This window comes from Fusarium venenatum (genome assembly GCF_020744135.1).
Source record: "Fusarium venenatum strain MPI-CAGE-CH-0201 chromosome Unknown EDB82scaffold_4, whole genome shotgun sequence".
Classification (NCBI taxonomy): Eukaryota; Fungi; Ascomycota; class Sordariomycetes; order Hypocreales; family Nectriaceae; genus Fusarium; species Fusarium venenatum.
The window spans coordinates 7,222,466-7,250,217 of NW_027072132.1; the positions used below are offsets into that span (position 1 = coordinate 7,222,466).

The window sequence follows — 27,752 nt, forward strand, 5'->3', positions numbered from 1 at the left end:
GAGGACAGAGAACTCTTACCTCTTGCGACTGAGTTAGAAACCCAAATTTAACCTGTCGGCCCTTGCTTCTTATCAACGCCTATTATGCACACTGCATTACTGTTTGTTGTCTTGTATTACGTACCGTAAAAACCACATGAGTTATAACATGTCCATTTCTATGTGGAGGCTGTCGTATATAGGCATGCTCTTGGCGATGGCGATATACTTGGCACTCCGATTCAGCCCAGAAACACAAATAGTGAGCTGATTGGGAACACTTACGAGCATCGGCCTTTGTCTATTATTGGCCTAGAGTCCGAAGACTAGGGTGCGAATTTTTTTTACGTTGAAGATCCACTGAATCCACTAAAACGAGAAACAAGCTTCTTGGGATCCCCTTTCTTTCTACTTTAATTATTTTCTCTTCACGTAATACTAATCTCTTTTCTCCTCTGTGGTACAAAGGAATCATTGTCTTATTACTAGAGAAAAATTGACAAAAAATGTCGCCAGTACGAGCTCAACAAGACCAGGATAGTGGAGATAAAGAGGCGACACTCTGGTCCGGGCAAGAGGATTGTTCAGAGACAAAAACCCATTGCTATGCAGCCACGACTAAACAAGATGCAGCTCGACAAGCTGATACGCAGTTTCGCCAGAAGTTTGGGGATGCCGGTCCCCTTGGTCTGTCTGGGTTCGCCTTTGCGACATTTTTAACAGCCTTGGTCAATCTCAATGTTCGTGGAGTCACTATTCCCAACATTGTCATTGGACCGGCTCTGGTTTATGGAGGCCTTGCTCAACTACTCTCTGGCATGTGGTAAGTTACCTTTCGCTTGGTACAGAGTGTTGCTGGATGGAATCTTATGGTATTTGTAGGGATATCGCCAATGGAAACACAGTCAGTGCAACCATTGCCTGTTCGTATGGCTGTTTCTGGATCTCCTATGCCATCAGCCTCATTCCCAGTTTCCACGTCAGGGATGCTTATCCCAGTGACGGCGACTACAACCACGCCAACGGACTGTTTCTCATGGTAGGTTTACCACCAGCTACCCCAAAACTCACTCGAGACTCACGTTCCTTAGGGATTCTTCATCTTTTCAGTGGCCATAACCTTGTGCTCCATGAAATCGAATGTCTTTTCACTAACACTTTGCCTCCTTGTCAACTGCACCTGGTTGTTACTCGGATTAGCTAACCTCTGCACTGAAGAGTCAGGCGCGCCCAATGACGTCCTCCTCAAGTGTGGCGGTGCTACTGGCTTGTTGGTTTCATTCACAGCGTGGTATCTTATGTATGAGGGCTTAGCAAACAGGCAGAACAGGTATGTATATATACGAATGCGAAAGAGATTGAGACTGACTGATATGGGAAGCTTTGTTGTGCCCATGAATCCTGATCTTCCATGGAACCCAAGCCGACGACCGTGAGCTGTACAAGCTCAATGGAACTGGAAAATTCGACAGTTAGCTCTTAGACCAAAAAAAAGTATTATATCTTTATATTAATAGCCGTTTCAAACCATACAATCCCTCCAATCCTCAGTGACCGGCTTGTTTATGAGTCGCTCCAATGGCGCCTTTGGATAGTTACATTATGGGAAGCTCATCTTAGTGTTCCGCTAGCTACCAACTATGGCTTAAATTCAGGTCTAGAGTTGCTATTGTAGAAGGATCCCATATTCCAATCAAGCGCGTCGGAATTAACGCGGTAAAGAAGTACATTTCTGGTATCGACGAATCAAGCGCAAGTGCTGAGCTAATGCAAAAACCTTTATCCGAATACCCCAGGTTTCCAACCCTGTGGGTACATCTTAGTCTAGAATCTGAGGCTTTATTGAGATTACTTACATAGTCTTTCTCTTCATTTCATTCTTCCTCCCTCACTAACGCCAAGCACAAACTCAAGTAGGGTCAACTTAGAACACGTTCTGACCACTCTTTATTTCCCCATTTCAAACACCGCCGCTTGCACCGAAGTCGGCTCAGAACCATGCCATCCAGTCGACCATCTCCGCTGGTGATGGGCGGTGCAGGATTCAGCTACCAACTCAACCCAAAACCCGAATCCCTTCCAATTGTAGACATACTCCTGCGCGCTTTCGATCTCGGCGTGCGCACCATCGATACCTCTCCATACTATGAGCCCTCAGAGCAGCTCATGGGAGCCGCCCTATCTGATCCACGCATCACTTCCAAATACCAGCGAGCCGACTATGAACTCATGACCAAAGTTGGACGCATCAAGGAAAATGAGTTCGACTACTCACCAGACTGGATCCGTCAATCTGTGGCGCGGTCGATGGAGCGTTTCCAATCTTCGTATCTGGACGTTGTCTTTTGTCACGATGTCGAATATGTCTCTATAGAAGAGGCAGTGACTGCTGTTGGTGTGCTCTTCGAGTTCCAGCAAGCAGGTATTGTTTTGCGTGTGGGTATCTCAGGCTATGACATCGATATACTAGCGGAAGTGGCCACGCTCGCACAACAGCGTTACGGGCGACCTGTAGATGTTATCCAGACATGGGCTCAGCTCACTCTTCAAAACACACAAGCAGAATCCCGAGGTTTCGCGCGGTTCCGCGACGCTGGTGTAACATCAGTCTTTTGCTCAAGCCCTTTGGCAGTTGGACTACTCAGGACTGGTGGCATTCCTGTGGGTTTGACTGGCGACTGGCATCCTGCGCCTCAAGGCTTGAGGGCTGCTGCGGCTGAAGCAGCGCAGTGGGTAGATGGGCATGGAAAGGGGGAGACTCTTTCATTCCTCGCGATGCAATATGCTATTCTCAAGGCCAGGCAGAATTGTACTCCTTCGTTCGAAGTGTCTACGATAACGGGAATCAGCACTTTATCTGAATTGGAACAGAATGTAGCTGCTGCCAAGTCAATTCTCAAATCGACAAAGGCATCTGAGAGCTTGCAGGATTATACTGAGCTGGATACACAGGCAGTGGAGAGTCGTTCCGAACTGTATGAGCATATTCGATCAATGCTTGGGACTTGGGTAGACTATGACTTTACAGGGAAGAAAGCGAAGGAATAAGATAGCACTACTAGAACTAACATATTTATCCTGATATGATGACACTCGCTCTGATCTCGAGTTCTATCAAATGCTGTCTATATAATTACACGTTGATATATTTTTACATTTTCCCCATTCTATTTTCACATAACTGTTCTTCATCACTCTGACGTTCCTCAACGCGGAATGACTTTGTAACTTTGACAATAATTCGGCGTTGGCTGTCGTCGTCATGTTGAGCACCATCGTCAGAATCGTTGCTTCCCGGCCGTTGCGTTCCCAACTCAATTTCTGTTGTTCTACTTGGCCTACCCCTCATGCGGCCGATAGTTATTAGGTCGGTCGTGTTGTGAGATGCGCTTTGGTCGTTTGTACTCCTGTCCTTGACGAGGCTTTTAAAAAATGCTCTTAGTGATGGGAGGGAACCTGCGAAAACGCCTACTCCGCACTCGATGACTGTCCAGAGAATTATGTTCCCTACTGAATCTACAGGCCTGTGATTAGCTGCTATTTCCATGTGTTTAAAACAACAATAACATACGGACGAAGTTTTCGGGTTTCATATAAGCATTGGAGTATGGAATACGGACTATACTCGCGATCGATGCGCTGCCCAGTTGTCAGCAGTGATGAGAAGATGGGTACGACAGTGACTTACAGCATGCCCAGTGCCATAATAAGTTGAGCATATAGCTTCAACTTGCGTCGCATCTGTAACTTTCGCACAAGCAACATTGGAATAACAGCAACAGCAAAATCGGTGATGACGTTGGACACCGATGCAGCGTACGTCAAAACAGTAGGAATGACTTTGCTGAAACACTTTCCCTTGGAGGGAATCCAATGTGCTTCAAATGGTCGGCATTGAACTATTATGAAGATGACACCGAATCCGCTTAAGGCGACGGACATGATGATGAGGGCTTGCAGTATGCGAATGTATTTCCTTTCGTTTGCGATTCGGATAACAGTTATGCAGATACTCGATTTGACCAATGCCAGAGTAAATGCATAGAAAATCTGCCATATAATTACATACTAGGACTGTTAATTACTTGCAATCTGATATTTGCCTGACTCGATGACGGACCTTGTTCGCTTCTTGCACCTGCAGCGTATCGAGTGTACTTTGGACTGTACCAATGCCCCTGTGGCATCCAATACTGACGATAATGTTGTGGCCCATGTATGCCGCCTATGACCAAGTCAGTAGTGATGTCTCTTGGCATCTTGGAAAATAGAGCTTGCTCTCACCCAGCCAGCAATCATCAAGTAGTCATCCATGCCGATGCAGTTATTCCGTGTTCGAATGTACGCTCTCAACCCAACAACGATGGTGCATAATACTGAAAGAATAACAGTCGTGACATACATCGCCAACGCCAGGCCTTCAGGCTTGACGGGTTCCCAGCTGTCAGTAGCCATGGTCGACTAGTGCTGACAATACGAACGAAACCGCAAATTCTAAAAAGAGAAAAAACATTTGAGGTGCGTGTTGGTTTAATGCGTGCGTGCAAAGTTTACCTCCTTGAGAAGGATCAATCCAAAGCCCTGGTACAGCCTGAATCGCTGACTCGCTTCCAGATGATAGTCGAGTATGTACTGTAACTCTGTTGATTTCGGTTGTGGGGTGTATTGAACTCGAATGCAGCCCTCTGACCACTCGGATCTAAGCCTATCGACAGTAAAACAAACCCATGTTAGGTGTTTTGTCCCAGCCGATATGAGCTAGCAGGCATTGGATTTACCCGCGGCTACCGCAAATACCACCTGTCAGTGCTCTACAGTTGTATTGGGTCTACATCCGGGTACTCTGCAGGTAGATAGGCAGTAGTACTCGGTTATAGAGGTGGTACTTGGTGATGTGATTATTATTCTTGTCAGGCCAGGTGGTCTTCCCTTCCCTGCCCTTTCAGAAACCTGACGGTATGCCAAGAACCATTTCGCTACAATTAGCAATTACAGCGGCCTGGCACTTGATTCCAGCCTAACACGACTCTACTGCCGAGGCCTAGCGGCGTTTTAGCATCTCCTTATCTCAACGGTCTAAGGCGAAGCCGGGCCGTTGCCCTAATTTCCTTTCATCGTATGACAGTTTCTTCCCGCGGCATAGCCCAAGGATTGTCTGTGAAGAACCCTTGACTGCCCCATCTTTACCACCAGTTGAACCGCTTCCCCGCCATAACCGGCCGCGCATTGACAAGGGCTAAACTTTATTCAAAGGATGCACTGGCTACGTTTGGGGGATGTTGGCGATTCTCCACAAGCACTGACCGCTCTTATTCAGCTTGAAGACCAGGTTACATAGATAAATACCTGAGAGTACAAGGCCAGGTTGCTTCTTATTGAAGCCTCGTTTTCTTGTTTCCTCTCGTGTCATTGTCTCCACTATCTGATCATTTTCGCCCAAATTAAAATGTCCTATTCCGTCAAGGATCGTTTTGCAGTTGTTACCGGTGGTGGTTCCGGTCAGTCCATCTGGACCTCAGCAGTCTCAAAATACTGATCAGCATAGGTATCGGCCACGCACTTGTTCGACTGCTTCTCAACGCAGGATGCTCCGTCGCCATTGCTGATCTCAAGCTTCGCCCTGAAGCCCAAGCTACTGTCGACGAATTCTCCCAATCCTCCGACGGCAAGGGCTCGGTTTTCTTCCACCAAACCGACGTCTCCGACTGGGCCCAAATCTCAGCCCTATGGAATGCTACCCTCGAAAAGTACGGTCGAATCGATATACTGGTTAATTGCGCTGGAGTTTATGAGGCACCGGGACTCTCCTTCTGGAACCCCCCCGGTATCTCGCCCCTGGCTGAGGACCCCGAGGATGCCAAGATTGGCCAGTACAAGATCTTCTCCATCAACACTGTCGCTCCAATCCGACTAGCTCAAATTGCTATCGACTACTGGAAACAAAACGAAATTCAGGGTAACTTGTTATTCGTTGCTAGTATGGGTGGTTACGTACATTCTATGCAAACTCCGTTGTACTTTGCCAGCAAGGCCGCACTAGTGAGTATGGTCAAGTCGCTAGGTGGATTGAAGATGGCCCTCGGAATTCGCAATTCTGCCATCTGTCCTGGAGCTGTCTTTGTAAGTCTTTCACCCTCTTACCATGATTATATGCTTACCGATCTTAAAGACACCTATCTTTGAACCCGAGTACTGTCGTGATAGACTAAAGGCCGATGACATTGCATTGAGTGCTGAGGATGTTGCCAACTTGTCCATGAAGGTACTTCAAGAGGCTGAGTACGGAAACGGAAACATCATGGAAATCATGATGATTGGAACCAAGGAGGAGCCAGAAGTTCATGTTGCTGAGGTAGACCTGATGGCTTTGTACCCCAAGATCAACCCTATTGGAGAGCGTGCTATTGCAGAAGAGATGAAGTTCTACGGAAAGGTGAAGGAGAGCGGCATGCGATCTTCACTTTCATAGACATATAAACTACACACTAGATAAAGAACATCTTAGAATGAGTTCCTCTAAGAACGTAGCTCTCTTTGTTGTAAGTGCCGATTATCTGCATTGTCTGTGCTGGGCGTTAAGCTAATTCTACATAAAGGTCGCTGCTAAGTGCAGGCATTGAGAAGCTGTTCAACAAAGGATTTACTGCAAATATTTTGAACAGAAGTCCTTCTGAAATAAAAGCTCTTGCCTTCGGATCCAGGCTTGCCAGGATGATTGTTCTCCCCAGGATATCTTCGTCGAGGGGCTTCGGGGCAATAATGTCGCAATCGCTTTCTTAGCATCCGCTGCCAACCTGAACCAGGAGGCAATTATTGAAGCTTATATAATGTGATAGTTATGATCAAAGGAACTAATTGAAGAACGAGTCGAAGGATTACATGCAAGAGAAATGTACGTGTATGTTTGAATGACGTGCTTACGTGATTGTAGACGTGACACCCTTCACATCCAACAAGCTGGAGTGAAGAAGCACAGTCCCCTGGCAGTTCAGTGGACGGAGACAAGGGTAGACGTACAGCTCAAGCTTGAGTAGGCTCTTGGAAACCTGGTAAAAGATCCGATCAACTTCAATCTCATTTTCACTTTGCTGGAAGCTATGATTCTTAGTGGAGAGTATCGTGCTGCCATGGTGAACGACGAGCTGGTTGGCACCCCTCTCCTCCCAGATGAAAAATAGGAGAAAAGACTCGCTCCTCTGTGGAAGCCCTCATTCATAAGGTATAAAACTGTCTTGGGAGGATACACTCCCCTCTCGCTAATAGAGACATGTGACCCAGCACCCTAGAGTTTTGATGGAGTCGGAGGAGGCCCGGTGTTCAAGAATTTCACAATGAAATTAGCCTCCCAAGCATACAAATGCCTGTGTATCTGGACACTTATATTAGGGAAGACCTTTTTTGCATTCACTGGCCCATACCAATGCACCTCGTCAAGATGACCAATTATGTCTCATCTATCCTAGAAACTTGACATGACTCTTGCCAAAAAGCAGGAACAGCAGATCAATAGAAAACTTGTACGTGCTACATCTAAAAAAATTACTTGGCCATTCACGTGGCTCTGATGTAGTCTAAGGATACTGTCAGCTGCTGTACTTGGGTAATATAAAAACCGAGGAAGACCCTTGTCCTAGTCTCACATGCATTCAAGATAAGATCCTCGAATCGTAGGTAGTGGGCTGATCAATCAAACTGTCGAGTGGAAAGTTCTCTCTGCAATGTAAGTGTCCATATTGAGAAGGTAAATAAAGCATTTTACATAATGTGAGATCCACAAAATTATCGTCTAACATCCTTTCTACATAAGCTTACTTACATGTGTTCTATATTTTAACATGTGCTTATTATTTAGTCTGTCAATCCCCAGTTTACATCGGCAGTATTATATAATACTAATACTTTTGTCATCTGGATTGAGTAGGAGGTAAAACCTATGCAATGACAAGTCAGTTGTACCCTGTCTAACATCGTCCTCATTATGCAACCACCGAGAAATTGGATCAAATGAATCCATTTTCTAGAAGTAGTAATAGCCGAAGACATACATAGGCGCGGATAACAATCTATAAAAGCCTGATCTTCCCACTCCAGATGTCTAGTTTCTCAACCATCACATCTCATCTTATCAAAAAGCCTATCAACTCTCAAGAACCTCCAACAACAAACAACTTTCACCATGAAGTTCACTATTGTCATCACCTCTGCTGCCCTCCTCCTAGCCCCAGCTGTCAATGCTTGGACTAAGGATGCCGCCGGTGTCTGGGTCGCCAACAACACCTTTTACACGATCAGAGGATGTGAGCCGCAACAACTATTTCATGGCCTTACCTTTGTCAGGTACTAAATAATCTATAGCTACTGTTCACGAGTCATGCACTACCATGAACACCGAGAATGTCCATGCCCACGGCGACTATTGCGCTTACTGGATTAACGGCATTGGTCAGAAGTACAAAGGACGTAAGTGTCAAGATTGACGGGAAATAATAATTGATGCTAATAAAGAGAATTAGACTGCAAGAAAACTGGTAACTCTGTTCTCTGTATTTGAGAAATGAGACACCGTTAGGATTGTACGACTTGAGGCAGTAAGAGAGGGCTACTCTGTCAAAGACTGTTTATTATGAAGCGTTACCGGATTCAACAAACCAGGTCGCTGCAGCTATTTCTGGGAGATACTTTACATGAGTATAGCTGAAACAATATCTTTTGTCACTCGTATTCAAACCGCTAGGTACTCTCTATGCGTATTGTGCGCCATTCTTTTATAAATTTACACATTTACAAATAAACACAGCTGAACCAAATTTTGCACTTTACACAGTCGGGAGCTCCAATAGAAACTGCCGGGCTCGGATTCAAACTATTGCTATTGCGTACACGTGTGACTATTCCATTGAGGCAAACTTTCCAACTCATCTGCCCAATTTAATAAAACATTCGATTTCCCATGCAACAAATAATATGACATAAAGAAACCAATTTGGATTGGGGGACCGTATTCACGAAATGTCCAAAACAAGTAGATCCACTACAACTCGTCCCTCACCTCATCATTTAAGTGATCCTTCTTGACGGTATCAGCCTGAGCACCGAGTGGCTCTCCATAAGCGTCCTTCGGATTATCCCCAACACAATGATGACACCAGAACAGATTCTTTGGGTCGTGCGCCTTCTTCACAGCCAGCAACTGTCCATACGTCTTCTCGCCCCAATACCTCGTTGTCCAGTTATGCATTACATACGAGCTCTCGGAGAAATAGCTGTTTTGTCCAAGTTTATATATCGTGTCATTGGCCTGCTGCGTTGTCAAGGTACGTGCATTCCATAGCAGTAGCGCTGAGCGAAAACCCGCCGAGATGGCTGTGTCTTTTGGTTGCACACTGCCAAGATTGCCCGTAATTGACGTGTAGAGATAGTGGAAGCCACATCGATAACCCGCCGGATCCGGTGAGGTCTTGTCAGGAGTTTTCAGTGTCTTGACACAAATGTCCAACACGTCCATCATGGTCGAGGAGAACTTTGTCTCCATCATCTGTCGCGAGACAAGGACTGAGTTTTGAGATCCAGTCGCCGCGTCGGAGGGTGGAGTCGACGCTGGTAGTGGGTTCGTCGCGTTAAGTGAGAACTTGTTGGCAGGCATAGAGAGAAGGTACTTGTAAGCTGACTCATAGTTGTCCTCCTGTGCAGTGTCGTTCTGCAAGACGTGTTTGAGACCATCACGGAACAGCTTGTAGTCCTTCTCTGTTTGACCACCAGCATAGAAATACTCAAAGTTGAAGGTCCAAGTGACTTTGCAGAGGTCACCATTTTTGTAGTTGGTAGTGTTGATAAAGAAGGCGGGCTGCGTGCTAACCTTTTGGTTGAGCCTCAGCTGCCACGCAGTAAAGCGCTCCCACATTTCGCGCAGCCATTCGTAGCCGAAGTCTTGTTGGCCAGGGCAGAAATTACCCTGCTGAGAGATGAACACACGGCTGAGTCCCCCATCGGGCACTTTGTGAGCACGAATCGTCATGGAGAGGATAACGCCCCAGACACCACCACCACCACCGCGCATGGCCCAGAAGAGCTGGGGATTCTGTTGTCGACTGGCAACCTTCTTGTGGACAACCGGATTGTCGTAAGCGTCGCGACCGACCTGGAGAACTTCAATCTCCAGCACATTATCAACACCGAGACCCATAGACGGTGCAAATGGTCCATGGCCACCACCAAGATGGAAGCCAACCATGCCCACGGTAGAGCACCAGCCCGAGGCGACAACACGTTCGTACTTGGACGAGAACTCATGCATCTCAGCAAAAATAGACCCGGCACCAAAGCGGAATGCGCCAGCAGGGGCGATAGTAGGGTCTTGGTCCCAGGTAGGCATGAAGACCTTGTCCTTGAGCAAAATCGTGCGAATGAGAATGCCACCAGTTGGGCATGAATTGCGGCTGTTGTATTCGTGACCAGTACCAGCAGTGGCGATGCAGAGTCTGTGCTGCGCGGCAAATGTAAGGGCAGCAGCGACATGGCGTTCGTTGAGTGGGAAGACGACGATAAAGGGGTTCCAATTGCGGTACTCGTTCTGATGAAGTGCTGCCTTACACATGTCCGATGCATCATTCAACGCAGTGAAGTCGCCAGATGCGCTAAAGCAAGGACGTCGCATCTCGTTGACATCCTCGTAATAGTACAACGCTCTCAATCCCTCGCTACCTAAACCATAAAATGATTGGTTCTTGATAGAGCCCATTGGTACTGGCGCTAGCTGAGGTTTCGGGTAACTGCTCCATTGAAGTCCAAGGCGTGGTACCGTAGGGTCCAGCGCCTGCTCCAGTTCTAGAATGGCCGTCTTTGTGGGCCAGCAGCTAGAGTCTTCAGGCGTACACCAGTTGTGACCGTCTTCAGCTGGCAGGGAGTACATGGCGACAGCAGGCTCTACTTGTGCGGACTCGGCCGGGTCACAAGAGCCAGCACCACACATGTTGTTCTCAGGACCACATGAATAGCGACAGGAGGCGCTGCACGGATTGCATCGTCCCATGGCCCATTTTGTGCGCTGCGTACCCTTCTTGTCTTCTACCAGCTGGTCTGTTGCACCACAATCCAGTGTCGCATAGGAGTATACGGGTTGGTATTGAAACTTGAAACGGCAGTTGGTGACAGAACCGCTTGCATCGGCGAGGAGTACCCGGCTGGGATCCTCCTGGAAGTGCAATACGGAGTAACGCTCAACGCCACGGCTGGGGTAGTTTGGCCACTCCATTGATGCCTGTCCGTCGGCAGTGAAGTTCCATCGTGCCAGGCCCTTTTCGTAGTTGCTGGACACTTGAAGCGAGCGCCATGAGCCCAACAGCTTGAGTGGTGATCCGGCAATGCCTGGGGAGGAGTGGCTCACAAAGCTGGGCTTGGAGTCGGACTCGACCTTGGTCTTGGACTTAGACGTCTTGCTTCCGTCCACCGAGGTAACATCTGGAAAAAAGGAACAACCTGTTGATGACGCCTTGCAGCGGAACATGAGAAAGTTGCCACATCCAGGCGTATCCATAGCAGTAAAGAAGCTTCCTGGCGCTGGTGCCCCAGTATGGTTACATGCCAGAAAGGCTACCTCAAGCCCGCCAATGTCCGGAAGGCGCTGCACCAGACACCTTTCCAAGTGTGAGTTGTCTTTTCCACATCGCAGTATCAGCTCCCCAGGTCCACGCCGCTCATAGTTGCATGTCTGGGGATACGGACTGTCTGTAGTAACAGTCATGGTGTTGTCGGTAAAGGTCTGCGCAAACTCGAACTTGCCGGAACCTAGCTGCTCGGCTCCGAACGAGCGCCAGGTGCCCTTCCAGGGAGAGATGTTGTCGCTGTTCACAAGGCCCGGTACAGCAAACTCCAATACCTTAAAGATTGCGTTTTCTTCGCTACTGTCACCGTCACTCTCACTAGGTGGTGCATTGCTGGGGTCCAGCTCGATAGTGCTTTCAAGCTGCTCCGGAGGGCATCTGTCCCAATCCTTACCACATGCAAAGCACGAGTCAATACACTCGCCCGACATACGCGGAACACTCGCCACATCAGTCCCTTTCCAACCCACTGTTGCCAGGTACGCGCATTGGACACAACGTGCAGGAATAGTAGGTTCCATGTCTGCCATCGGCTTTGGAGCCTTCAGCTGTTCTTGAAGAGCCAAGTTTTCGTTGAACTCGTTAGCTAGCACAAAGACCGTGCGGAAGTAGGCCTCCTGTGGTAGCCTAAACGCTTCACCATCAGCACCAGGAATCACTGCGCAAGTGCCGTGCTTCATCCATTCAGACAGGATAAAGCATTGCATGGTGTTTTTGAACTGTGGGTTCGTGGGCCAGAAGTACTTCAGCAAGTCCTCAAAGGTCTTGAGGATCGACTCATCGAACTCCTCACCGTTAAGACACCCGTAAGGCTGATTCTTGGCACCTTTGCCTGCAGCTGAACTAGGCCACAAGCCATGTAGCGTGGCGTTGGCAGAGCCCTTTCTGAAGGTATTCGCCTGTAGTGACAGTGTGTAGGCATCGACGGGTAGCAGTCCGGATGGATAGTCCGATGTGGTGCACAGGGAGAATGGTGGTGGTTTCTGCATCTTCCCACCATCCTTGTCGGGCTGAGTGCAGTCGAACTTCCACTTCAGGTTGCATGATGCGGATTGGAAGTTGAGAGCATTGGCTCTTCGCAATAGAATTGGGTTGGATGAACAGGCGTCTGACTTGCCGGAGCACGATGCACTCACTAGGCAGACTAGGGCCAGCACCAGTGCAAGATGGGCATGCCAAGTCATGTTTGCTTGACAGGATCACCAGTACGTGATAATTTTTTAAAATAATTTGATGCTGTGTTTGTTATATTCTGGTGGTGTTTATGGGAGATCAACGATGGACAGGTTGAGTCGATATATATTCTGTATGTACCTAATATACTTGCTCAATGGCTTGTCCAATAGCATCCTCTATCCGCTGGGCTACAGAGACAATTTCCAAAAGTCTCTGCCCTCTTCTACTCACATCTACGACATGCTAGGGAATAGTTAGCCAGAGGCTGAAGCTATCTGAAGACTCGAGTGAGCTGGAATCCAGTGGCTTGCTGAGCTGGGGACAGGTATGTCAGCTCACCACAGGCAACGTTTCGGTCTAACCGGCAATAGTCTGTACCGCTAACGAGATTCTCCAATTAGCGTGTCGGCCACAATTGATCATACAAAGTCTTCAACTGAGACAACCGTTCAATCAACCCACTTTGCTCGGTGTATTACACCTACTCTGGCCATGTTGCAATTAAGAGGCTGAAAGGATAATGGTCTGGGCTCTAGCCATCCGTTCCTAGTTCAGTGCGGCTGAGAACGTTGGGTTCCTTAGATGAGGCAGAGCATGCCGAACATGCGAGATTGCGGGGTATTCTCCAACCATCATCAACTTAGCCAGAACCTTTATCAACCATTCAGCTTACAGCAATCAAGTTCTCATGGCTTGTTTCTTATGTTTGAGTTCAGTAGGTAGTCCCCCAAGTGACTGTAAAGCATGCAGAGTCCACAACCCTCCAAGTCAATCAGCAAATTGAAGCCAAATATTGAGTTGTGCATTATTTACCCAATGCGCATTTCAATTACGGAGACAGCTCCACAAGTCTTACGACTTCTTTGGCGCTCTCTTCTCAACCTAACGCGGCCTATCGCAGAACAGAGCATGGCATTCGATGTAAGACCTTCTCCGCCAACCTTCCTGTCTGGCACTACAGTTCGCCGTTAGTATATGAACTGTAACGATACCAGTGACCAGTGCTGAGACATCTTGATCACTTTTGTACGTCGACCAAGGACACAGGCTATGTACTGGTTCTAGACCAGATGCATCCACGTTGTTGACTGGCAAGCAAGACAATTTCTGGAAACATGCCAAAACACTTCTATATGTCATACCTGCAGCTGAGATGAATTATTGTGTTGTTGGAACCCCAGAAACTGCCATTGATTTCATTCTCAAAATGTCGATGGACAAGATTCCCACTACTGACTATGTTGAGACGGTCCCTCTTGCTGTCGAAGGACAAAGTCCAATTTCTTGTCTGTGGTTTAACAAACTCGCTATCCCTTATAAGCTCCTCACAATCTTGGAACGCTAGAGGCAACGGGCGAAAAGAAAATACGACGGAGTGCCCTTGGGAATAAAGTTGGCTGCGTAGTAAAAAGTACGGCGAAAGGTGATGGTGATTATTTTGACCGCGTTCAGGAAACCAGCAAGAGTACTATATCTTGGACGGCCAACAAGACGAGAGTCATCCTCTGCTATATAGCTGTACCCTTCACTACTATGTTTCTGAACCCTTTCGGGGAGTTTAGATAGTACCTATCCGGAAGAGGCTCACCGGCCACTTTGTGACCCACGTTTCATCTAGATGCCCCGTGAAGTTTTGCTTAAATCTTCGTTGCTGGTTGCGAGGCTGATGATCATCAATGAGACGCCTCGCCTGCATGCTTCATACCCCTCGCAGGTATCGGGCCTCAATTTCAGGCCAACAGTCAACAAGGACCAACAAATACCTCAAAAGTTTCGAATTGCAGGTTAAATAAATGCACCCCGCACAAGAGACAGCAATCTTCCAAGGAGGATTAGTCGTGACCTTGTCGCTGCCATGTCATCCCAGAAACGTCAATACCAACATTTCGTTCCACAGTTCCTTCTAAGAAACTTTGAACATCCATTCGTCTGTCCCAGTTCTCCTAAACCTGGCTCAAGATGCAAGAAACGCCATCACGAAAAAGGAAAATACCCGAATGACCGGGTAGTGAATTGTTTGCAACTTGTGCCGGAGGATTTTAGAATTGAAGAGCAACCGGCAAAGCGAGTGTGTGGTCTTCATGACATGTACACAAATTGGGCACCGGAAGCAAAGTTTCCACGCGAACTGGAGACCAAATTCAGTCAGTTGGAAGGAAGAGTTAGTCATATCATCGGCCACATCATCAGGTCTCACCATCAAGGGCAGGACAATGCCAAGCTCTCTAGGACGCAACAGACCACGCTGCGAAAATTTCTTTATCTGCAGAAGCAACGAGGCTCAGGTTTCTACAAAACATACAATTGCGAAAGTATCGATGATTACGACATCAACGACCGCGCATTGTTGAAAGAATACATGAATAGAAAGGGAATTCAACGACCGATAGATGTTTGGTTGCAGGCGTTAAGCTCTATCATCGACCTCAAGATGGATGTGAACGGTGTTTGGAAGAAAATTCTCAAGTCGAGTACCTATCCCAGTATTGCTCACCATTTCGAGGAACACATAACTGAGTTTTGGATGTCATTCTGTACTCCTTCGAATACGAATGAAGAGTTCATCCTGACCGATACGGCCTACTCCATATACGAAGGACCAACGGACGACTATCAAGATGTGAAGACCGGGGAATGGCTTCGAATGGGACCGCGTTTCCATATGTTTGCGCCTATCTCCCCCAGATTGATGATTGTTTTGCGCAGCAAGCATCTTCCCGAGCCACTGGAGGATAGTAACCCGGAACTAAAGGCCCATCGGGCAATGTGGAGACAACTTGAGGTGGATTTCATCTACGGAGCGGGCAAAACGTCCATCTTGGAGGATCTCCCTGTCCACAAAGCTCTGAATAATTATTCCGAACTCGTTGATGGAAGATGGGGAATGAGAGCTGGCTGGGATCAGCAGTTGCGTCAAAGCGACACTTTTCAGTTTCCCTTCTTCACAATTTCTACGCAGCATGGACGTATAATCAACGGACTTCTTCTTGATCACGCGTTTAAAGGTTCGACAATCATCTTCAACCGGAAACGTCCATTCCTCGACCTCCTTGAATGGTTCCTTACAGAACCATGTAACGTCGGTAAGCGGCTCGGAGGAGAGAACTATGACGATCAAGAAAAGTACATCGAGTGGTTGACAGAGTTCGTCCGCGCTGAGGGCCTGCAAATTACTGTGAATACGACGCTGCGCCCGACATGGCACCATCTTGACATCGAGAGGTACAGAAATCGTAACATCGCTGCTGCGAGGTGGCTTGAGCAGCTTGAAAGAGACCACGGCCATGTCGACCCAGATGCAGCAAAACAAGAAGAGGCCCCTTCAAATCACCCCGATCCTGGTGTTGAAGGGGTTGACAGCTTGGCACATGCTGCTGTACGGTGGATCGATTCCCTCGGGGATGAGAATGTCGAGATGGACCCAATCAGAAATCAACACGAAAATCTTGATGAGAAAACTACGGGCCAGTCATCTGGAGATAACCTCCTGGCAGAATCGGAATTATGTTCAATCGATGTCGAGAGACGCAACATTCTCGAACGTACAGCAAAGTATGGAGACGGTTCTCAGGAGGATGTTCTGATTGCCGAAATCTACAGATTAACTGCCGCCCTATGGAAATACCTTGCAATTGGACCTGACTTGTTATCGATTTGGAACATTGAAGATAGCACCCTCGAAGAAGCTCAGGTAATGTTCGGCGTCTGGCATGTCAATGCAAGATTGGATGAGCGGAAGGATATCCCGGCTACCAATAGACTTGGGAGGCTGTTGGAGAGGTATCAGTCACAGCAAAAGCCCACTCTGTTCTGGCTATTTCTGAAGGTCTTTCGATATTATATACGGCTGCAAGAGCAGACCATGGCTGCAACTGGTACCCTGTCGAAAGACTGGGACTGGGAGGGACCCGAAGATGAGGTTCTAGAAGGTAAAATCACCGATATCTTCCTGACATCGCTTGAGATATTGACTTTGAGTAGCGAGGCCTACATTGGAGACTTATACTGTGAATGCTGAGATGTGGAAAGCCATGAGCCACGACATTACTGATAAACATGGTCTCGATGTCGAAATGAGCCTAACTGAGATCACATACCTCTATCCAAGTTGCTCCGAACCTCGGCAAGGTCGAGGGCCCTCAGCAGAAGACAAATTGAGGGATAATGAAATTATCAAAGCCCAAACGAAAGACCAAGTCCTTGTCCTGCTGTCTATTCTATGTTTTATTCTATTTCTTCTCATTGGGCTGACTTATATTGTTGTTAGTCTCTGTTTGTGGACCCAGTCCATTATAGAGTCTGGCCTTGTTATGTTGTTTTCATATATTTGTAGCTTATACTGAGTTGCAAGCGGAAGGGAGACAGTGTGAAGAAGTTATTTTGTGAGCAGAAGAACGACCAGGGGAGTGTATCAAGCGCTTGATGAAGTCGCTGACGGGACCGGTACCCCACATTGTTTCTAGCTATATCCAGCTGAGATTTACATTAACGGGGTTGTGGCTTAGTTTCAGATGTCACTGTCCTTTTCGTCTAAACATAAAATGCAGACTTAATTGGAGGAGTTTCCCGCCCGAACAATAAACTTCCGGGATAATCAATCTCAATCAGTACATGTAAGCGACGTAGGAGATTTGCGCGCTTAAGTAGCAGGGGCCGATGCTGGTTTGGTACTGAGATCATCTCGCTTTTATGTCTTATAAACTCAACAAACCGGACATTTATTTCGGCAGGTTCTTTTCTAGCATTATCATTCTATTCTCTCCTTCAACTTCTTGTTTATTAAATAACACGCTCTTTAAAAATCTACTTTACTATGATGCTGGTTCATTTTTTGTTGATTCCTTTTCTTTCTTCACTCGGTTCCGCTTTCACGCACCCTGGTCTCTTAGTGTCTTCTTCTGATATTGACCGTATTCAGACAAAGCTTGCTGCCAAAAAAGAGCCTTGGACTGCGTCTTGGGAGAAGTTGACTAGCATTCCATTCTCCAGCGTCGATTACAAGAACAACGCAGTCAATGACGTAAATCGCGGCCAGAATGGAGAGGCTTTGTGGCACGACGCTGCAGCTGCGTTCAATCTTGCCTTGCGCTGGAAGGTATCTGGAGAGGAGCAGTTTGCGGAAGCTGCATCGAACATTCTCGTCGCTTGGGCAGACAAGTTGAAGGTCCTCAGCGGTGGTGACGATGCCTATCTCACTGCAGGTCTACAAGGCTACGAGCTTGCCAACGCCGTCGAACTGCTCCATGACTACAAATCTTTTGTCGAGAAGGGTCGGCCAAAGGTACTTAGGCTACTGAACGAATTGTTTCTACCAATGAATCTCGATTTCCTCAACCAAAGGCTTGGATCACAACACAATGTGAAACATTTCTTCGCGAATTGGGAACAGTGCAATATTGCTTCCGCTCTTGCTATTGCAGTGGTTAGCGAAAACCAGACGGCATGGGACTTCACCATCGACTACTTCAAGAACGGCGTCGGGAACGGGGCCATCAACAACGCCATTTCGAATATCGTCGAGGAGCCGGGTACTGGCAAGCCGCTTGGCCAAGGGCAAGAATCTGGACGGGATCAAGGCCATTCGGGGATGAACTTTCAGCTTTTGGGAGCTATTGGACAGCAGGCATGGAATCAAGGCGAAGACCTATTCGCTTACAACAACAGCCGAATTCTTCTCGGGTATGTAACACTGATTCATTTCTTATTATTAAACATTGCTAACCGAAATCTTCCCTCAGTGCTGAGTACTTTGCCCGCTACAACCTGGGAAATGATGTCCCGTTCGAGCCATACACCAATGGAATTGTTTCCTTCGATGTCATCAGCGAAGCCTCTCGTGGCGCTGTCAGGCCAGCATGGGAATTGCTTTACAGTCACTATGTTCAGATCAAAGGCCTCGACGCCCCTTGGACCACCGCTTACCTGAACAACTCCTTGGGTTACTTTGGTGGCTTCGAGGGAGGAGCTGGTTCCTGGGGAGAAGGTTCAGGCCATTACGACGGACTCGGTTGGGGCTCTCTTCTCTATCACTTGGACGAATCCGATGTCCGGGCTATCAAGTCATCTGCCACCACATCAATTCCTTCGACCAAGACCCCTAATCAAGTTGCACAAGAGACTCACAACCCAGCATCTCCTACCACTGCCAGTGTTGTGTCCAAGCCTACCACCCTGACAGAAGCTTCTCCTTCAACTTCTACATCACCTTCATCAACCCATACGATTGTGGCAGAGCGTCCGCATGTTTCACAACCCAAGGCCAAAGGATCCCATCACAAGGCTCATAAGCCTAAAACAGGGTGCCGTGCTGTTAAGTAGGGCGATTAAGATGTTTGAAATGGAGGAGCGTGGTAGAGATGACGGAGAGCCCTCTCTCAGGTTTCTTGGATCTCCCTGATGTTATGTGGTGAAATGAACTGTGTGATCAATGTCGCAAGTAAGAATGGTTAGACTGGTGGATGACGATTAGTATAGGCTTTTCGACCTTGCTCGGTCATCTTTCACCGGACTGTCGATGGTTGGATCAATTATTCTTCTAGAACATGGTTCACATCTTATAAAACAGTTTAGCAAAAAACGTTCAAACAAGAGAATCACATGGGATAGACTTATACCAAGATATCATTTTTCGGTTATTTGTCTTTAGTTTTTTTATCCACGCAATTTGGCCAATTGTGTCTCCTTTTCCATAGATATCGTTGCCACTCATTCACTCCGTTAACCCCTGAATGGTTGCGGGCGGACTTCCCCAGATACCATATACAGACCTTCTGAGAGAATTAAATCTATAACAAATAACTATACCACCTATGAGAGAAAGAGACTTATATGCAACCTTTAGTTATTCAATTCAATTTCAATAGATAATTTGTCTTTAAGAAAATTAATCATAATCTGATATTTAATATTAAAGATTCAATATTCAATAATACAAAATAAACCAAGGTCCACATTAAGCCTGAGGCAAATTATTAACTCTCGTATTAATCACATTCTTACATCATGTATACCTTATAATAAAAAAAGAAGAGAATTATTCATTTGTCTAAGTTCTGAGAAATTATTATCTATAGGTATTCCCTTATACCCCGCTATAGCATAATGCTTATCTCGATCAGTCTTATAGAACTATACTATATATTCTCTATAACTCCAAAACCAAGCTTAAACCTTCACAATTTCCTTATTCTAATCTGGAGGACCCATATATATCAAAAACTCTATCAAGTAAATCCGTTATAACAGAGATGATAATGACTGTTGTTTGTTAGTAAGTAGGCTTAAAGACACAATGCGTTAGTGACAAACCTGTAGCCTTCCCAGGTTCTCAGTCTCATAGCCATCCTCATCGGGCGAGAGTAACAGTCCTGCCAAATGTTTTTTATCTTCTTGCATTTGGATTACACGCTGTTTTATTATCAGAAATGCCTTCCAATAATTTCAATTTACGTACATGTTCGAATGAGTCGCGCATAAAGAACCGTACAGTCGTGACCTCTTGTTTCTGTCCAATACGATGAATGCGCGCAAGGGCTTGCTCCTCGGTAGTCGGATTCCTAACCTGTTAGCAACTTTCTTTTGTTTCTGTTTGGAAAGGGTGAATCTACCAGTGAGGTTCCATGAGATAGGCTCTAGTAGCTTCCGTCAAGGTCAGACTGGACATAATTAGTAGTCTCGATCTCTAACGAAACAATGGGCTGAAGGGGAATAACGTACCCAGCCGCACCGCAAGACAATGTCAAGAGCATAATACGGATAGACGGGTCAGTCCTGAACTTGTCCACAACGTTCTGTCGACTCTTTTGTGGCACCGTGCCGTCGAACCGGACACTTAAGATGGAGGACTGTGTTAGGCCAGCTTCGATGATGTCAAGTGTTCGTCTCCATGTTGAAAAAACAACACTATAAGTTATTAGGAACTATTCTTCAATGAATATGGGAAATAGTTACCATTTTTCGGATGATGGAAGATTACTGATATCTGTGATCAGAGCCTTTACCTTGGAAGGCAGGCTGATGTTCGTCTGCGGCTGCATATCAGAAAAACTCGCGTTGAGAGATTCGCCGCTCATCGAGATTCGGGCCACGGCACAACCCCCGTTGTGACCGCAATCGACATTCTGCCCAGACCTCTGTACGCACTCAGCACAGACAAAAGTAAGGCAACTGAAAAACAGAGGATTCTGGGAGGCAGTGGTTGTGCTGTCTGAGACTGTCTCAGTAATGTCCAGTACTGACGAACACCGTAGACAAGTCATGGAAACCATCTCTCGCTGCATATTGAAGGCAGTCTGGGCAGTTTCCATCCATTCGTCGGCTCCTGTAATGTTTTTTATGACCTTATCATGTCTCGTGTGGTAGTGAAGTCCAATGTTACAGATGAGCCGCAGTGACTCGATTCGCTGTAGGATATGGACATAACCGCCTGGTCTGAGGGAGTTTGAATCCCTGTTCATGGCTTCGTTTATACTGACCTTAGTATCTTCCCGCAAATTGTCGTATAAAGCTTGTTCCTCAGGGCTGAAATTGACAGGGCATTGCAGATCTTGCCTGGGAGGAAGATTGATCGTGCTCTTGTCTCGCCGGAGTATAAGACACTTTGAGAGACGCTTGAGTCTTTTGATGGCTTCCTGATATTCGCCATTCTTCCACAAGCGGGAAATATCGGCATCGAAACATCTCCGATCTGTGTAAGGATGGACTCGGATGAACTTGAACAGACTGGCAAGGTCGCCAAGGCGGTTTTGGACAGGGGTACCAGTGACGGCCCAACGAGACCTTGAATCCAACGCGCAGATGGCTTGAGACATTCGAGAATTAACATTTCGGATAATATGGGCTGTAGTTGTTAGTCTAAGTATAAGTTGATATTTAGCCTAATGAACTTGCCTTCGTCGAGGATGATCCTTTTCCAGCAAACAGAGAACAAGACGGATTCCTTCCCCTTGTTTGAAGAGTTCCACTCAGCTGAAGCGGTTTGGTATGTCGTCAAGACGATGTGAGTTGTCTCAAGCTTGTTGAAAGCTAGTTTTCGACCTTTCTGGTGATATAGGTGGCAAGTCAAGCCGTCCTCCATGACGTGCCTACCGCAATGTTAGTCTTGGGTACTAAGAGGGAGTCAGCACGTACGCAGAAAGCTGCTCCTCCCAAGTCCCTATCACTGGAAAACGTTAGTCTAATTGAATCAGTGTGGATGGTAACGCGGACTCACAAGACGGTGGCACAACAATCAGGGTAGTTGGTACAGTTTGATGAAACTCCTCGCCACTATTGTCATTTAGGTTTTGGTTGTTCATGTCCGTTGCCACCAATGCTATCATTGTCAAAGTCTTTCCGAGTCCCATAGGGTCTGCAACAATGCCTCCGTAACATTGAGGCGGTTCTTGAACCTGGGAAGCATCGGAGACACGGTTCAGGAAGCTACAAGATAAGTTAACGAATCAGTAGTGTAAATGGATGTTTTGAACTCACTGCCTTCCTTGATTAGTGTATCTAACCTCCCAGATGTCTGGATCTTGGCCAGAGAACGCCCATCCTTGTTCGCGACGAATCATGAACGTCAGAGCTTGCTTTTGATGCCTAGTCTTGATTCAGTTTCGTGAGTAAGTATAAGACTAGATGCACTACTCACCGTTTCAGTTCCCGCTTGATGACCGAGGGCTGGGGAGCTTCGTCAAGGTTCTCATAGCTGCATAGTTCGTCCAGTAGGTCAGATTGTTGAGCAACGGACTCCAACTCTAGGGACTTTGAGCTTTGAGAAATAACATCAGACAGAAGCGGACAACCAGAAATCTCGTCAGTTGAGAGTCGGTGGGGGTTGCAGTATCTGACGTCGCGGTGGCATTCTCGAGGATCCTGTAAATACACCTGGTAGTGGTCAAACCACTTTCCCAACTCTTCAAAGATCTCCACAGGGCCATAAACTGAGATTTCCAAATTGCTTGGGATTGTTGAACCTCGTGGTGATTGGGCGTCCGCAGAATGAAAACCACCAACGATGCACGAGGCGTGAAGTTCGAGACATGTCTCGTCGAGGATGTCCTGTATCATCTGACTATACTCCAGCGGTATCTGTCCGGAGATGTTGGATAAGTCTTTGCTAGAGAAGCGAGTCGAACTCTCTAGCCCGACAGGGAACGACGCCAGTAAACTTTGCGCTGTTCCGCCATGATCACATTTTGCAGCGATAGATGGGATCTATGGAGTCAATACGTTTGCGATGAACGTTATATCTTGTTACTCACCATTCCAAAGCATACAATCTCACCAACTTCTACTTCCTGATCTGGCAGTGCCGAAGGAGAATCAACGCAGATCGTTGTACTCTGGGACAGATCGGCATGATACGGAAGTGATTTTGGTAATGTATCTTCCACTAAGGGCTCTGACGATTGTTGAAAGCCGGCAGTAGGCTGGTTTGTGGGAGAACCATAGAGAGGATACTGCTGGTATGATGGTACGAACATTGATGCGTGTGTTTGCAATGGCATGTGTATTTGTAAAAGAGCATGGGAGTGAAGAGGAACGTTCGAGTACGAAGGCCATTGGGTGATGATATCATTCGGATAGGAAAAGCTCGGCTCGATTCCAATAGTATTTTGTGGGTAGGAAGAGTAACCGTTCCAGCTACCCATGTGGTAATTCATCACATTATGGACTGGTATAGTATTTCCCGAATAGTCGTTCCATGAAGTTTGAACATTACCATGTGAGTTCCACTCATAATGTTGTTGAGCTATCGCTGCTGGTAGTCTTTGGAGTTGGGCGTCAGACTGACTCCAAGTTGTTGGATGTTGAGGACCGTTCCTCTGGACTTGCTCCTCGCCTTGGTCTAACCTTCGCCTCTTGGACCATTGGCTCATACTTGGATCCAGGACCATTTGTGGCAAGCAGGTCAAAGTACAATAGACGCTACGCAACAGTGGTCGTAGGAAGGCATACCAAAGAAAATGCAGTAACGGATTGAAAGGAGGCAGGTGTTGTAGCCTTTGCAATAAAAAAAAGGAACTTTCAGACTCAACCGACTCTAAGACACCACCTCACCGCCCAAAACAAGGCTCTAAGGTTCGCCATCTGCCTTGCGCATAGCCCTGTTGTGTTGCAGTATTATGGCGCTTACTTGATGAATTGATTGGTGCAAATGTTGCCACATACGTACCAACATCATCATTTCAAAAGCAACAACAGACTTTGTGGTGGCTGTGTTGTTGGTTGGCAGCCTGCATATTTCTGAACGAGGCCCCCTTGCTTCAACATAAACTGAGCAATCATTCTGGTGTCTCCTTGCCTGACTCTCCAAATTTTGATCAACGACAGGAAACGTCAAGATGCCGATCAAACAAACCGTGTCGGCCCTTGCCAAGAGTACGATCAAGATTGCATACGATGAACTTGATCGCACTATCAGTTTCGAGGACAAGCAAAATTTCTCGAACACGGCGTTACATGATGTTCGCGAAGCCGCACTCAAAATCGAGAACCAACTCGCTGCTAGACAATCTCTCCGAAACATGCGGCGCCTCATGCCATTATTCCTAGGTCTCGAACACTATTCCAAGGTGGTAGATGTGCTATGCAACGGCACCCCATACTTGCCTTGGATTTGGGCCCCAATCACCCTCATCTTGCGGATATCATCAGAGTTCGTCGAAGCCTTTGAACAGATCATCAAAGGTTATGCTAGTATTGCCGAGTCATTAAAACGGTTTGAGATTCTCAGCAATGCACTCATCAATGAACTGGATTTCCAGCAGACGGTGGCAGTATTTTATGCAGATATTCTCAAGTTTCACAAATATGCCTACAAATTTGTTCGGCGAAGTGGTATGTTGTCTCTGTCCAAAGTTTTACGTTTTTCTTTTTCTTACTATTATTCAGGCTGGAAACTGATATTTTCCGCCTCTTGGGGACGTTTCGAAAGGAAGTTCGGAAACATTCTCGAGGATTTAAAACATCACGGTACCCTCCTTGATCTTGAAGCCAACGCCCACGATATCTCCCAAGCCAAGAAGATGCGAGACGATATCCGCAAATGGAGAGAGGAGAGTCAGAGTCGGGTTCGACAGAAGGACAATGAACAAAGTGCAAGGCAGTACGGGTCCATTATGTCTTGGCTCAAGGTTAATGACGTCGATCAACTGGCCATCATTGATTCGATAACATCCGAAGTTGAAAAGTATCAAGGAACTTGCGGATGGATACTCAAGAATAAAAATATCAGGTCCTGGGCTGATGCGAAGCCAAACACGCCAGCATTGTGGTTGAAGGGGTCGGCCGGGACTGGGAAAAGCGTCTTGTGCACCCAGCTTGTCAACTTTCTGAAAGAGACTAAGTTTGTGATATGTCACTTTTGCACATATCTTTATGCAACCTCGACAATGTATGAACAAATATTGAAGTCGTTGCTACTGCAAATCCTTCGGAAGGATGCAGATCTGGCAGCCCATGTTTACAAGACGTGCGTCATGGAAAAGAAATCACCGACGACTCCAACTCTGGAGAACCTGCTCCAAGAACTTTTCTCGAGTATGTCAAGTGAGCCCAATAAGACCGGGTATGTGTGGGTCATCATTGATGGACTGGATGAATGCGATTCCGACAAACAACTGCGCTTGGTACGATTGATCAACAAACTTACTTCTAAGCCTGTGGTTCCAGGAAGTACCGGTTGCAAGGTCTTAGTTTCCAGCCGTCCACCGTCCACTCCGTTAGATCGACTTATGAGAAAACAGATTGTGTCTTTAACCGAGGAGAAGTCTTTGCTAAATGAGGCAGTTCGTCAGTATGTTGGTCAGAGACTCGTATTAATGGACACAAAGCTTCGTCAACTTAACTTACAACGTGTCGAGGTCGAGGAAATCCAGGGCTTGATCGTGAAAAAGTCTGATGGTAAGTAACTATTGACTCCCATTCATGGTGTTTTAATAGCACTAGCTCACCCTTGCAAGGAATGTTTCTTTACGCTCGCCTTGTAATGGATTATCTCTCAAGCAACCTCTTCTTCAGTCGTCAGGAGATCAAAGAATCGGTAAACCAATTACCAAGGAAACTTGGTGATTTGTACGATAAAGGACATCCTCATTTAGAATAGCATTTACTAACACTATTTCTAGCTACCAAAGAATCTTGACTCAAATATTGGCCCCGCTGGACCATCGCTCAGAGGACCGGATAAGGTGCATCCTAGGGTGGATTGCATTTGCTAGGAGGCCACTACGCAAAGTGGAGCTTATGTCTGCCATCACGTTCAGTTCTGGTGACCACGAGATCTATGATTTGATACCTGCGTATGCAATTGACACAGTTGGCACGCTTATTGAAGAGAGGAAGGATTCAACGTTGTCTTTCATTCATAATTCTGTGAAAGAGTAAGTAGGGGAATCATGAACGTAGAAATCCGGCTGACTGTAAACAGATTTCTTCAAACCTCCTCGCAACCCATCGTCCTTGAAGAGAGACAGTCCCTTCAAGAGCACGGAGTAGCTACTGTGGCTTGCCTTCTCTCGGGGCTGAAGTATTTCGACCATACATACCCAGCACATGATAAGGCTCTTAGGGTAGCTAGAGGATTGCATGGATTTCACGTTTATGCTACCGAGTTCTGGACCGAGTATCTGCTATCATTTGCTAGTTCGAACGATACAGTCACAGCAGACTCATCAATATCTTTAATTAGTCTTGCTTGCGAACTGGCACACAAATTGGAATATGAGGAGGTGGCAAGTACGACGGACGATTCTATGATGAACCCAGTGGATGTGCGACTAGGGTCTCTGCACCAGTACCGGGTGCTCCAGAAATGCGTTGACCGATCCTTGAGATTAAGGTCACTAGGGACCCTCGAATCCAGAGTTTTGCGAGACTACAGTGAGGCACCACCGCATGTTTTTCAACATTTTACTAACTCTTCGATGAGATAACGACGAAAGTCAGAAGGGTTCGACAACTCGGCTCGTTCATGATAAGATCGAGACGCTGCTGGCGTCTTACCAGGAGATTGTCAAGTTCTTGCTCAGCAAAACCTATCATCCCGACCTATCGCCCGATGAATTGGAGTCATTCAAAGCTAATTTCTGTACTGCTGCTTTCACTTGCCGGTTGACATCATGCTCGTATGCAACTATTGGCTTCCACACTGCAGAGCTTCTCAAGGAACATGAACGTGAGCACATTCGAAGATTTCAATGTGCGGTTCCTGGATGCCAATATCCCCCCTTCGTATCGAAGTCGGCTCTCAAAAACCATATGAAGAGAAATCACAATCCTAATATTGCTTCAAAACCAGTACTGAGGCACATGCTGGCTTCGAAGAGGAGCAGTTCAAACCATTCTCAAGCTGCGCATCGTGAGACGTCAGCCAGTCGAGAGGAACTTCAGGCACCTCGAATTGCCCCGGAATTGCAGTCCGTCATTATGGAATCGATGGACGTGCCTCCACAAGTTCTCAGCCAACTGGACCAAGTTCCGCCGAATGTTGAGAAATGGGGTCAGCTCTGGTTGTGGTTTAATCAGAGTTACAGAGGAGGAATAGAAACAATTGCTCTGAGTGCTAGTCTGACACAGATTCAAGAAAGCCAATATCAACTCAGCCTCCAAGGACACGATGTCACGATATGAAAACAACAACCCCAGAAAGACGGAGAACGGCAAGAGCAATTGTCACCACAGCAGCCGCATCAAACCGGCGAGACCAATGTCAACCCTGATAATCAAGTGGCTGGTGAACACAGTTTTAGTCCTAGGCAGACAGTAGACCCAGAAATGTCTCAAAGCATGCCCTCGGAGCCGGTTACAAACAACACCGTGGTTGAGACGAAATCCGGAGCTGGGGCAAAACTCCAGCTTCCGTATGAATTGGGGTTGCGACTCAACCAGATTTACCCGAAGGAGCAACTACAATTGCTCCGGAAAGAGAAACCAGATATCCCTATGGAACCGTTCGAGTGCAGTCAGGTGGCCAGAGACCTTACAAGAACAGTTATGGAAATGGAACATGTT

General features: G+C 46.8%; 9 protein-coding genes across 9 annotated transcripts; 6 read left to right on the top strand and 3 right to left on the bottom strand.

The window, feature by feature from the left end:
• Window positions 1-485: 485 nt before the first annotated feature.
• EDB82DRAFT_469250 (GPR1/FUN34/yaaH family-domain-containing protein) lies at window positions 486-3,181 on the top strand (the record flags this gene model as incomplete). Its single annotated transcript, XM_065607923.1, has 4 exons — window positions 486-802; window positions 862-1,018; window positions 1,071-1,309; window positions 1,908-3,181. 4 exons carry the CDS (start codon window positions 486-488, stop codon window positions 3,025-3,027), a joined length of 1,833 nt encoding a protein of 610 aa, XP_065463607.1. The 3' UTR covers window positions 3,028-3,181.
• Window positions 3,079-4,622, bottom strand: EDB82DRAFT_355676 (uncharacterized protein). The gene is made up of 5 exons (XM_065607546.1): window positions 4,264-4,622; window positions 4,100-4,204; window positions 3,668-4,047; window positions 3,551-3,618; window positions 3,079-3,495 (listed from the first exon to the last, which is right to left on the bottom strand). Exons 1-5 carry the CDS (start codon window positions 4,432-4,434, stop codon window positions 3,131-3,133), a joined length of 1,089 nt encoding a protein of 362 aa, XP_065463608.1. The 5' UTR covers window positions 4,435-4,622; the 3' UTR covers window positions 3,079-3,130.
• Window positions 4,623-5,103: 481 nt separating this feature from the next.
• Window positions 5,104-6,876, top strand: EDB82DRAFT_518204 (uncharacterized protein). The gene is made up of 4 exons (XM_025725728.2): window positions 5,104-5,477; window positions 5,525-6,099; window positions 6,149-6,518; window positions 6,576-6,876. The coding sequence occupies exons 1-3, from the start codon at window positions 5,426-5,428 to the stop codon at window positions 6,446-6,448; spliced, it is 927 nt and encodes a 308-aa protein (XP_025594298.1). The 5' UTR covers window positions 5,104-5,425; the 3' UTR covers window positions 6,449-6,518; window positions 6,576-6,876.
• A 1,006-nt stretch (window positions 6,877-7,882) lies between these two features.
• On the top strand, window positions 7,883-8,836 carry EDB82DRAFT_542251 (uncharacterized protein). Its single transcript, XM_025725729.2, has 3 exons — window positions 7,883-8,276; window positions 8,335-8,439; window positions 8,493-8,836. The coding sequence occupies exons 1-3, from the start codon at window positions 8,156-8,158 to the stop codon at window positions 8,528-8,530; spliced, it is 264 nt and encodes an 87-aa protein (XP_025594299.1). The 5' UTR covers window positions 7,883-8,155; the 3' UTR covers window positions 8,531-8,836.
• Window positions 8,837-9,010: 174 nt separating this feature from the next.
• On the bottom strand, window positions 9,011-12,763 carry EDB82DRAFT_481533 (uncharacterized protein; the record flags this gene model as incomplete). The annotated part of the gene is made up of 1 exon (XM_025725730.2): window positions 9,011-12,763. The coding sequence occupies one exon, from the start codon at window positions 12,761-12,763 to the stop codon at window positions 9,011-9,013; it is 3,753 nt and encodes a 1,250-aa protein (XP_025594300.1).
• Window positions 12,764-14,610: 1,847 nt separating this feature from the next.
• Window positions 14,611-16,107, top strand: EDB82DRAFT_453471 (uncharacterized protein; the record flags this gene model as incomplete). The annotated part of the gene is made up of 1 exon (XM_025725731.2): window positions 14,611-16,107. A coding segment is annotated over one exon (1,497 nt), but the record flags the coding sequence as incomplete, so codon positions are not given.
• Window positions 16,108-17,381: 1,274 nt separating this feature from the next.
• EDB82DRAFT_518209 (chondroitin AC/alginate lyase) lies at window positions 17,382-19,276 on the top strand. Its single transcript, XM_025725732.2, has 2 exons — window positions 17,382-18,434; window positions 18,494-19,276. The coding sequence occupies exons 1-2, from the start codon at window positions 17,569-17,571 to the stop codon at window positions 19,071-19,073; spliced, it is 1,446 nt and encodes a 481-aa protein (XP_025594302.1). The 5' UTR covers window positions 17,382-17,568; the 3' UTR covers window positions 19,074-19,276.
• Window positions 19,277-19,991: 715 nt separating this feature from the next.
• On the bottom strand, window positions 19,992-23,617 carry EDB82DRAFT_530935 (P-loop containing nucleoside triphosphate hydrolase protein; the record flags this gene model as incomplete). Its single annotated transcript, XM_065609228.1, has 12 exons — window positions 19,992-20,012; window positions 20,064-20,162; window positions 20,209-20,311; window positions 20,363-20,410; window positions 20,472-20,657; window positions 20,706-21,594; window positions 21,792-21,838; window positions 21,885-21,915; window positions 21,967-22,175; window positions 22,227-22,334; window positions 22,387-22,952; window positions 23,000-23,617. The coding sequence occupies 12 exons, from the start codon at window positions 23,615-23,617 to the stop codon at window positions 19,992-19,994; spliced, it is 2,925 nt and encodes a 974-aa protein (XP_065463609.1).
• Window positions 23,618-24,008: 391 nt separating this feature from the next.
• EDB82DRAFT_355729 (uncharacterized protein) lies at window positions 24,009-27,487 on the top strand. Its single transcript, XM_025725735.2, has 6 exons — window positions 24,009-24,578; window positions 24,633-25,643; window positions 25,703-25,814; window positions 25,868-26,122; window positions 26,170-26,621; window positions 26,671-27,487. Exons 1-6 carry the CDS (start codon window positions 24,083-24,085, stop codon window positions 27,369-27,371), a joined length of 3,027 nt encoding a protein of 1,008 aa, XP_025594304.1. The 5' UTR covers window positions 24,009-24,082; the 3' UTR covers window positions 27,372-27,487.
• The last annotated feature ends 265 nt before the right edge of the window (window positions 27,488-27,752 follow it).

Excerpts from the sequence above, each read along its gene's own strand:
- EDB82DRAFT_355729 (XM_025725735.2), top strand. The coding sequence starts at position 24,083 with ATGCCGATCAAACAAACCGTGTCGGCCCTTGCCAAGAGTACGATCAAG. Across the intron at positions 25,644-25,702 it reads GATCGTGAAAAAGTCTGATG|GAATGTTTCTTTACGCTCGC; the intron begins GTAAGTAACTAT and ends CACCCTTGCAAG. Across the intron at positions 26,123-26,169 it reads ATTCATAATTCTGTGAAAGA|ATTTCTTCAAACCTCCTCGC; the intron begins GTAAGTAGGGGA and ends GACTGTAAACAG.
- EDB82DRAFT_518209 (XM_025725732.2), top strand. The coding sequence starts at position 17,569 with ATGATGCTGGTTCATTTTTTGTTGATTCCTTTTCTTTCTTCACTCGGT. Across the intron at positions 18,435-18,493 it reads AACAGCCGAATTCTTCTCGG|TGCTGAGTACTTTGCCCGCT; the intron begins GTATGTAACACT and ends ATCTTCCCTCAG.
- EDB82DRAFT_355676 (XM_065607546.1), bottom strand. The coding sequence starts at position 4,434 with ATGGCTACTGACAGCTGGGAACCCGTCAAGCCTGAAGGCCTGGCGTTG. Across the intron at positions 3,619-3,667 it reads ATTATGGCACTGGGCATGCT|CGCATCGATCGCGAGTATAG; the intron begins GTAAGTCACTGT and ends ACAACTGGGCAG. Across the intron at positions 3,496-3,550 it reads GAAACCCGAAAACTTCGTCC|ATTCAGTAGGGAACATAATT; the intron begins GTATGTTATTGT and ends ACAGGCCTGTAG.
- EDB82DRAFT_542251 (XM_025725729.2), top strand. The coding sequence starts at position 8,156 with ATGAAGTTCACTATTGTCATCACCTCTGCTGCCCTCCTCCTAGCCCCA. Across the intron at positions 8,277-8,334 it reads CTTTTACACGATCAGAGGAT|CTACTGTTCACGAGTCATGC; the intron begins GTGAGCCGCAAC and ends AATAATCTATAG. Across the intron at positions 8,440-8,492 it reads TGGTCAGAAGTACAAAGGAC|ACTGCAAGAAAACTGGTAAC; the intron begins GTAAGTGTCAAG and ends AAAGAGAATTAG.
- EDB82DRAFT_518204 (XM_025725728.2), top strand. The coding sequence starts at position 5,426 with ATGTCCTATTCCGTCAAGGATCGTTTTGCAGTTGTTACCGGTGGTGGT. Across the intron at positions 5,478-5,524 it reads TGTTACCGGTGGTGGTTCCG|GTATCGGCCACGCACTTGTT; the intron begins GTCAGTCCATCT and ends TGATCAGCATAG. Across the intron at positions 6,100-6,148 it reads TCTGTCCTGGAGCTGTCTTT|ACACCTATCTTTGAACCCGA; the intron begins GTAAGTCTTTCA and ends CCGATCTTAAAG.